The sequence below is a fragment of the Chenopodium album genome, chromosome 19 (genome assembly GCF_948465745.1).
Source record: "Chenopodium album chromosome 19, dcCheAlbu1.1, whole genome shotgun sequence".
Lineage (NCBI taxonomy): Eukaryota > Viridiplantae > Streptophyta > Magnoliopsida > Caryophyllales > Amaranthaceae > Chenopodium > Chenopodium album.
In genome coordinates this window covers 13,622,534-13,631,865 of record NC_137852.1, presented here as the reverse complement: position 1 = coordinate 13,631,865, position 9,332 = coordinate 13,622,534, and the positions used below count along the sequence as shown (strand labels likewise).

Below are 9,332 nucleotides of genomic sequence, written 5' to 3'. Positions count from 1 at the left end.
TTTTTTCAACTTAAGGAAAAAAACAAAAGGAAAAAATAAAATTTTTGGCGGGAAAATTATTATTTTAAGCGCGACATGTGTACTTTTGCAATAATTTGTAAATACTCCCTCCGTCCCATAATATAATTCTTGTTTTCCTATTTTTGAGATCCAAAATGTTGTTTCTGTTTTCATTTTTAGATAGTATGTAAAATCTATTATACCCTCACTTTTTTAACTTTATTCATTGTATTTCCAAATTTATCCTTGAATTTTGTACATGATTTGTACTTATTTTCACTTTCTCTCTCATTTTCATCTATGATTGTATCCACTTTCTCTGTCTATTTCTTAAATACCGTAAAAAAAATATAAACAAGAAATATATTATGTAACGAAGAGAGTATATTTTATTTTGTGGGCATTATTTGAAGATTTGAGGGCGGTATTTAACAACCCGAAGTGAGTAGTGAGAAGTGAGAGATAGATGATAGATTGATAGATGTTGAAATGTTGACGGTTATTACCAACTTGTCTTCAGCATCAATAACAGCATTTTCCTTGTTTAGCAAATCCAATTTCACCACCAGTCAACCCAGATATCACGTGAGGTCACGTGCCTCATTCTCCGACGAGTCAACCATGGCCGCCAACTCAGCCCGAGTTGCCGTCGCCCAGATCACTTCTGTCAACGATCTCTCCGCCAATTTTGCCACCTGTTCTCGTCTTGTTAAGGTACTATTTTTTTTTTTTTAATTCCTGATTTTCTTAATAATTGGCTTAATCCTTCAATTGGTTAATTTCAATAATCATTGGAAAAATTACATTAATTTAATCAAATATGTGATAAATTTAGCCAATTCGAGTTTGAGTTGATGAATTTATATAATATACTTTAAATTTTCTTTTAGTCAATGTAATTTGAATTATTTGATTGTATTCTGCTGTTTAAGAAATGGGCACCATTCTGCTGTAATTTGAACCTTCGGTTCTTAAAAATTTAATTTGAACGAAAATTTTCCAAACCCTCCGTTGCTTTTAAGAACATATTTTAAATTATTTCATGATGATGAATTATTGTTTAAGCATAGAGAAGTGTAATTTAAAGAGTTATGTAAAATAGCAATCAGCTTGCTTGAGCGCCTTAATCCCATAAGCGCGGTTGGCTACATGAACCAACATGAGGAATTCAAGGAGGTCTCTCATCCTAGTACTACTCTCAATCATTGTGGCTCGTGTCATGTGATTTGATAAAGTTTTACGGTGGCTGTCAATGGCCTACCGTAACCTTCCTCCTTTGGGAAACCCACTGGCGGAGTTGAAGTAGCAATCAGCTGCCGGCAGAAAATTACCTGTGGACTGTGGTGTAAATGTTAGGAGCTTACCAATCAAAAGTCTGCCAATTCTGTTTTAGCACTATATATGGCTTTTAGTCACCTCACTTCTCCATGAGATTTAAAGTTGGTGTAGGTTAATGCATGGTTATGCTATTGTCTAATACGAAGTATGAATTTATAACCTTATGATAATTACTACTTTGTTATATACTTATATTGTATTTAGCCCTTGTTTTTTTTTGGTTTTCTAGTTAATTTAACCTTTTGGGTATGTTTCTATTTTCTCCCAAATTCTGTTATACGCTTGAGTTTATAATCTTGCTAAATGGAGCTCAAATTTACTATCACAGGAAGCAGCAGCTGCTGGGGCCAAATTGCTTTGCTTTCCAGAGAGTTTCTCATATGTAGGTGCTAATCTTGGGGACAGTGTTAAGATTGCGGAACCATTGGATGGACCAATAATGCAAGGATACTGCAGTCTTGCCAGGTGAGATACTATCTTGCATGGTGTTTCTAGTTTTATTAGTTTTAGGCCTATCTATCATTGATCAGATGAATAATGCTTATAGCAATTTAGCTTGTATAAATGTATCTTCCTTTTCTTTGGTCTATAACTTTAGCCTTTAGATACTTTCACCAATTAATTTTTTCACTATGCTTTATTTTCAAATCAATTTGTGGGTTCTTGGAAAGTGTTACAGTTCAAGTCATGTGCATCTATGGATATTTTTTGAGTCAAGTCATTTTCTCAAGGTGGTGGCGTTTCCAGCTTCTTGCTTCCTTTGACTGTTTTCCTTGGCATGGGTTGCAGAGAGTCTCAGATATGGTTGTCTCTCGGAGGTTTTCAGGAAAAGGCATCTGACGATTCTCATTTGCGTAACACACATGTGATAGTTGATGATACTGGAAAAATCAGAAGCAAATATTCCAAAATACATTTGTATGTTTTACTGCTTCCTTTCAACTGGTTAATTTTTATCTTTTTTTATCAAGCACTACTGTAACATTTCCGACTAGAAAGAACATTCTGAGAGTGAGGGAGTGTCATCCTGCAGTATTTAAGTTCTTAACTTGCAAATTTCACTCATGAGTGGGTACTTCTGTAAAAAGGACTTTTTGAGGTGAATGTATGTGCCAGGGACCCAAAAAAACTAAGCATAACTTACTTTTATACTAGACGAGCTTACAAAATTGTCAGACATTCAAAAGCTGGCTTTTTATACCTTTTTTTGTCTCCCTTTAGCTTATTATTTCTCTAATTAGAATCCTGAATCCTGATTAATGTGATAGCATGCCCTCAAAAGGTCAAAATAGCCAATGAAGTTTGGGGAGGAGGTTGAGCAGTTAAAAGGCAACTAATTGAGATCCTTGTCTTATTTACTGTTTTGAAGGTTTGATGTGGATGTCCCTGGCGGAATGGCTTATAAGGAAAGCAGCTTTACTGAAGCAGGTTAGCAACTTGTATTCTAGGCAGTCGGATTGAGACAAAAGCCATCTGTGCCATCAAGTTTTGGCATTTTTCCTGGAAATGCCATTTAACTTATTAATGTTTTCATTAATCCCAATTTTGTTTTCCAAAATGATGTTAAATTGCCACTCTAAATCATATAAAATTTGCAGTTACAGGTAATACCTATTGCTATTCTTGTGCTATTTTGTAAATAATAGTGTTATTTGGCTGTTTTATCAGCAATGGTTTAATAAGAAAAACACTTGACATTAGTCTAGTGGATTTTTTAGGATTAGTGACTACACACCACTTGTACAAATAGATTATGCTCTTGTTTGGTCTTATAATGTTGTCCTTTTCTTTTATTTTTTGTAAATTGAATTGGCAGTTTCCTTTCTTCATCTCATAGGATATCTACAGAATACAGATTATGCTCTTTTGGTGATGTACTCAATTTTCAGGCAAGGATGTTGTGGCAGTTGATAGTCCCTGTGGACGCTTGGGCCTCACTGTTTGCTATGATTTACGATTTCCAGAAATATACGAGTGCTTACGGTTTCAGCATCAAGCTCAAGTAGGAGCAATATTGCACCTATGTTGCTGTGAGTTTCAAGTTGGTACAACTGCTATGCTACCTACTTACTTCTTGTTTAATATTTAGGTTCTATTGGTACCTTCAGCGTTCACAAAGATAACTGGTCAAGCCCACTGGGAGATACTTCTGCGTGCTCGTGCCATTGAAAGTCAATGCTATGTAAGGGCTTGAATTCCCCCTCCCCCCTCTCTCTCACCCCCTCTCTTCACCAAGACACACAGCAGTACATCACCCACTCTTTCTGGCTGATTCCTCTCTTTGGGACAGCATTAATAGTTTGATGCTGTGCAATATTATAGGACTGTGTAAACCATGTTTTAAGCTCTATTCTCAAATCTCATGCAATGACCATTGTCCTGTCTCATTTCAATCAATATATTTTGGTCCTGGACTCCTAGTTTAGCAAATACTAGTTGATATGAAGTGAAAAACTAAGTGAATCTCAACTAGAGAGCATCAAGGAGTGAAAGGGACCTATTATCATGAATATGAGTATATGACATGTGAATGAAATTTACTGAAAGTGCCTAATTACTGTTTCATACTTGAAGCATAATTTTTGGTTCTGTTTTTGCAATTACTAGCTGGCATGAAGCTAAGAATAGGTGGACCACAACACAACATATGAATGAAGTTACTTACACTATAAGTCCATGTACACTTCTAGCAGTTTAACACCCTCCATCTTGAAGATATAACCATCCTTATGTTTAATATACCTAATTCCTGCAATATAAACCTTGTATCAACTCAAGCTTGTGCTTCTGTGACTTCTGTCTATGTTTATCATTGGTTCTTTGATTGTGTGGGTCATGAAAGTTTCAAGAACGAACTCAAGGCTAGATTTTTGAGGAGGGGAGGGGTTTGGTTATATTGTGGTCTTTGTTGGTTTTGGTCTCTTTTGTAAGGATGACGATATGGAGCTTGTTGATTTTGAGGAGGGGGTTGATTGTATTGATGTTGGGGTTGGTTTTGGTTTTTTTTTTGGTACTCCCTTTGCGGCTCCGCCCACTATTATCTGCAACAAAGGGGGTTTTTGCGGACTCCTAGGAAAAACTTTTATTGGAGTTTAATTAAGTTTATTCAAGAGTTGAATTCATGCCCTCCTATTGTAATTCAACTCTTGAACAAGCGGCAACGGTTGGGTAAAGAAATGATTAATATTCTTAACCCTATAACCAAGGTTGTAAACAATAAAATACGGGATGGAAACTACACAACCAAGGCCCTCCACAAAACAACTACAATAGAAACCAAAACTAACCTCAACATCACTACAATCAACCCCCTCTTCAAAATCAAAAAGCTCCATATCGCCATCCTAACCAAAGAAATCAGGAGCGTGCTAGCTGCCTTTGTTCATGTTGGGGATGGTTTTGGGTGGTATTTCCTAGGAAATGCATTCGGCATGATGGACTGTTGGGTTGGTTTGGTGACATTTCTAATGCTGATAGGTTGTGATGGTTTATAATATCTAAAGGGTTTTTCTATACAGTGCCCCTGAGGTATTGACTTTTCTGCCCACCCATTTTCAAAATTTTACGCTGTACCCCTAAGGTACCTTTAGTGTTTACGCTGTAACCCTATCCTAATTCCTCCGTTAACTTAAGTTAACTTTTCGTTAACTTCAAAATAAATAAATGTAAAAAAATAACAAAAATACCCAACAACACCCAAACACCTCGCTCTCCTCCATCACAAGTACCCACCACCGCACCTCCAGCTGCACCGCCGCACCATAGTGGCTCGCCCCTCTCTCTTCGACCCACCACCGCATCATCCTCCTCCCTCCTCTCTCACTTCTCCTTTTACTGCCAGATTTTCGACCTTTTTTCGAAAATTAATGGGTGTAATTCGAACAATCTCGACCAATTAAACTATATTCGTGCAGATTTTCATCGGAAAAATCAATTAAAACAAGTTTTGTGTATTTAATCTTGATCTAATTGAACCAAAATTGATGATTTAACAATTAAAATCAAATTGGGGGAAAAATTAAGGTCTGGTGTCGGTTGATTGTTGCGGTGGTGCGGGACTGCTGCGGTGGTGCAATTGTGGTTGCGCTAATGTAGGGGCTGCTGGTGTTTTGTGATTTTAGGGGCCGAGGTGAGAGGAGAAGCTGGTCGGTGGCGTTTGCTGGTTCGTGCGGCTGGTCTGTTTTGGTGCGGTGGAGTGCAGGGAGCAGTTGGGAGTAGGGTTGTGGGTTTTCCGCTGCGGGAGGGGATTGGGGTGGCTAGTAATCCAGCGGGCAGTGGGCGGTCGAGGAGAGAGGGGCGAGCCACTGTGGTGCGGCGGTGCAGCTGGATTATCAAAAGTGCGGCGGTGCGGCCGGAGGTTTAGTGGTGGTTGGTGGGTAGTTGTGACTTGTGAGGGAGGAGAGAGAGGTGGTTGGGTTATTTTTTTTGTTTTTTTTTAATTATTTATTTTGAAGTTAACGAAAAGTTAACTAAAGATAACGGAGGGATTAGGGTAGGGTTACATCTTAGACACTAAAAGTACCTTAGGGGTACAGTGTAGAATTTTGAAAATGGGTGGGTACAGCTTGGAAAAGTCAATACCTCAGGGGCACTGTATAGAAAAACCCATATCTAAATCTCTTGAATATGGCATGTTTGGTAGTAAACTTTCTTAGGTTGTGAGAGGCAATGGGGTATGCTATGATGTGATAATGCAAAGCACCTGTTGGTTAATTCATAGAATTTATTAGTCTTCTTTTTGTGGGAGAAAAATACTGTGTGCTTTTGTTAGGTATTGCAAACCTTCAGGATAATTGTTATTCCATGGATCTTTACTTCTATAAGAATCTATAACTAGAATTATCAAATGGGAATTCCTTCAGGAAGTTACATTGACATTGAATGTGTTTCATAGAAAACATTTTTAATGACCCTTTCTTTTGCAGGTGATTGCTGCAGCACAAGCTGGAAGGCATAATGATAAAAGGGAAAGCTATGGAGACTCTTTGATTATTGATCCTTGGGGAACAATAGTTGGGCGGCTTCCTGGTAAGCTAATTACCTTGTTCAAATTTCACAGGAGAAAACTATTTCATGAGTCCCTCTCAATTTAGCTCCTGATTGTGTCCATCAAGATTTTATGAGTATTTTTTTGTTTTTTTTTTTTTTAAAAAAAAAAAAAAACATTGTGAGATGTACATAAAATGCTTGATATAAAATAAAATATAAAAAATGATGTGTACACCTTTCTCTTTGTTTCTGGTAAGGTTCCTTCTTGCATATTAGTAAAGCCAAGCATTATCTAGCAATTTTTCAAAAGCATTTGACTATTTCAAAGGCTTAAAGACAAACTTCTGAGCTGTTACATGATGTTATTACCTCAAAACAGATGCATTTCCCATTGCCAAAGTCATCAATATGCCAAATACTCCCTCCGTCCCACAATTAGTTGGTTGGTGTGTGTCCCTAATGTAAAGTAGTATAAATAAAAGCTTATCAAAAGTCTTGTTGATATGAATGTGGGGTATCCCAAAATTGTAGACTAACTGACTAAGGCCACTGGGATGTAATCCACAACCCAAGTGTGTTTTGGAGATGTGTTTAAGTACTTCATTACTTTATACTAAATTAATTTACCTTAATTAGGGACCACTCTACTAAGTTACTACCTCCGTTTGTTTTAGTTGACACGTTTTGAATTTAGCACTATTCACACACTCCCCTTTGACCGTGTTTTGTGCTTTAAACGTAATGCAAAATATAGTCATGTATGATCTTATTAGATTCTTCACGATATATATTTTCAAAATATCAAATTTTCATAATTTTTGTTTATCGGTAACTAAAGATATGAATGATTGAAGTTGTGTATTGGCAAACGTGACTAGAGAAACGTGTCAACTAAAAAGAAACGGAGGAAGTAGTTATTAGAGATGAAAGTGAAAGAATTTGGAGCCTTGATATGGACCTTACCCTTAGTTTGAAACCAATCCTTTTGAGTCCGAAGGCGAAAAATAGTTTCACTTTGGGAGTCTTGGACAATTATCTTCAAAGGACAAAGTAAACAATCTTTTCTAAAACATCTCGTTTACTCACAATGCAATATGTTTCCTTCTCTTTCGCATTGTTTGCTGATTTCAGCTTTTCAAAGTCTTACAGCTAGCTCATGTAGAGGTCATTTCAGGTTTTAAGGTTTCACCATTCTAGATTTTTCGAGTATCTAATCTATACTCCTCACCCTGGTTTATTATGAATTAGGGTCTGTTCTGATTTACTGAGCTGAACTGAACTGAACTGATTGGAGCTGAGCTGAACTGAACTGAACTGATTGGAGCTGAGCTGAACTGAACTGAACTGAATACTTTATAAGAGAAGGAAATTAGGAATTGAACTAAACTGAACTGAAAATAAGCTGAAGAGAACAGGCCCTTAGTTTAGTCAAGGTACGATCATGGCCATTTGTATGTCTCCCATGCTACTTGGGTCATAAAAATAAATTTTAAGCAACAAAAATCTATAACTTCCTAAATTAATACAAACTATTTACCAATGTTAAGATAAGACCCCAAAAAAGAAATGTTGGTATAGTTCTAAAGAAGTAAAAGAAACTATAGCATAGTTTGGGACTTTTGGATGTATTGAAATAGTAGACTTTTTGATTTACTCAAGTGTTGGATGCTTTTTATGTCTCATTGCCCCTACTATCTCTGTTGTTACAGATAAGTTGTCGACTGGAATAGCTGTAGCAGATATCGACTTTTCGTATATTGAATCTGTCAGAATGAAGATGCCCATTGATAAGGTACGTATGACTGACAATCTGAAAGAGATGATGAATCTATGTTTAATGGATGTATTGTTTGAATGTTCATGGTTTTATAGCAAGAAATACATGTAGCGTTTCAATATTAGTATAAGAGTATCAACATATCATGTAGTTACTAATGCAAATTTACTTTTTACAATCTTGTTTCAGCAACGGAAGCCTATTAATTTCTGGAAAGCTTCCTCTATATGATATTTGAGTTTCTGGAAAGCTTTCTCTATATGATATCTGAGTTTCTAAGTAATGTAGATGTAAAGGAGTTGGCGCTTGATTTTGTCTTATGAATCTATGTACCATGTATAGTTGTTTTTTTTTTTCCTTAATATGATGGGACTATGTACCATATAGTTTGGTGACAATTACTATTATGATGACTAATAATGTAATGTTTTCTTCATAAATAATACTGGTATATTAATGTTGGTGGGGAGGAGGTAAATTAGAAAACATGTACTTTTATTACTTGTTGATGTATTTTTTTTTTTATTTTTTTTATTTTTTATTTTTGGCCACTATTTCTTTGAGATTATAAATTCCAAAAAAGTGTTTGTCAGCATTTTGAAACACTCCCTTTTTCCTAGTGACTTTGTTTAAATAGAACAATTAGTGTCTTTGACATGCGACATTATTAGTAAAGTTACGAGATCTTTGAAACTCTAATAAGCTTAATGATTTTTTAATTTGAGAATAGGAAGTACTACGTAGATTAGAACCCATGCAATGCACGATTTATGTAAACCCTATTTTTGTAATTTGTAAATTACTAACAAAAGTAAGCTATAATATATAAATACTTTTTTCGTTTCTTTATCACTTTCTTATTTTGGAAATTGTTAATTAGTTGCAAAACTTTCTATTTTTGACTTTTCTTTCTATCTCACTCGTCTTAAAAAATTGTCTAGGAGACCATGAAAATATAAGTGTAGCAACTAAAAAAAAAAACGGAGGAAGTATTTGTTATTTTAAAATTTTTAGAATTTCATCAAAATTATGATTTTCACCAATGTCGCCTAATAATAAATATTTAGGAGCCTTAGGAGGTTAATTAAGTGTGCTACTTAAAATTGTTTCAATTTTCTAAGATACATTGATAAATTGCAGTTGTAATGTGGAGACTTCTAATATTTAACTTTTAAAAAAGTTACGTAGTAAATAGGATAGCTCAATTTTTTTTTTTTTTTAAAAAAAA

General features: G+C 35.6%; 1 protein-coding gene across 1 annotated transcript; it reads left to right on the top strand.

Moving 5' to 3' along the window:
* The first annotated feature begins 474 nt into the window (after window positions 1-474).
* LOC145594942 (deaminated glutathione amidase, chloroplastic/cytosolic-like) lies at window positions 475-8,605 on the top strand. The gene is made up of 9 exons (XM_081651293.1): window positions 475-714; window positions 1,667-1,803; window positions 2,128-2,256; window positions 2,708-2,766; window positions 3,228-3,340; window positions 3,428-3,520; window positions 6,264-6,366; window positions 8,037-8,119; window positions 8,294-8,605. Exons 1-9 carry the CDS (start codon window positions 490-492, stop codon window positions 8,333-8,335), a joined length of 984 nt encoding a protein of 327 aa, XP_081507419.1. The 5' UTR covers window positions 475-489; the 3' UTR covers window positions 8,336-8,605.
* Window positions 8,606-9,332: the final 727 nt, after the last annotated feature.

Bases quoted from the DNA above. Each gene is read 5' to 3' on its own strand.
- LOC145594942 (XM_081651293.1), top strand. From the start codon at position 490: ATGTTGACGGTTATTACCAACTTGTCTTCAGCATCAATAACAGCATTT. The intron at 3,521-6,263 runs GTAAGGGCTTGA...TTTCTTTTGCAG, and splicing joins CCATTGAAAGTCAATGCTAT to GTGATTGCTGCAGCACAAGC. The intron at 8,120-8,293 runs GTACGTATGACT...ATCTTGTTTCAG, and splicing joins TGAAGATGCCCATTGATAAG to CAACGGAAGCCTATTAATTT.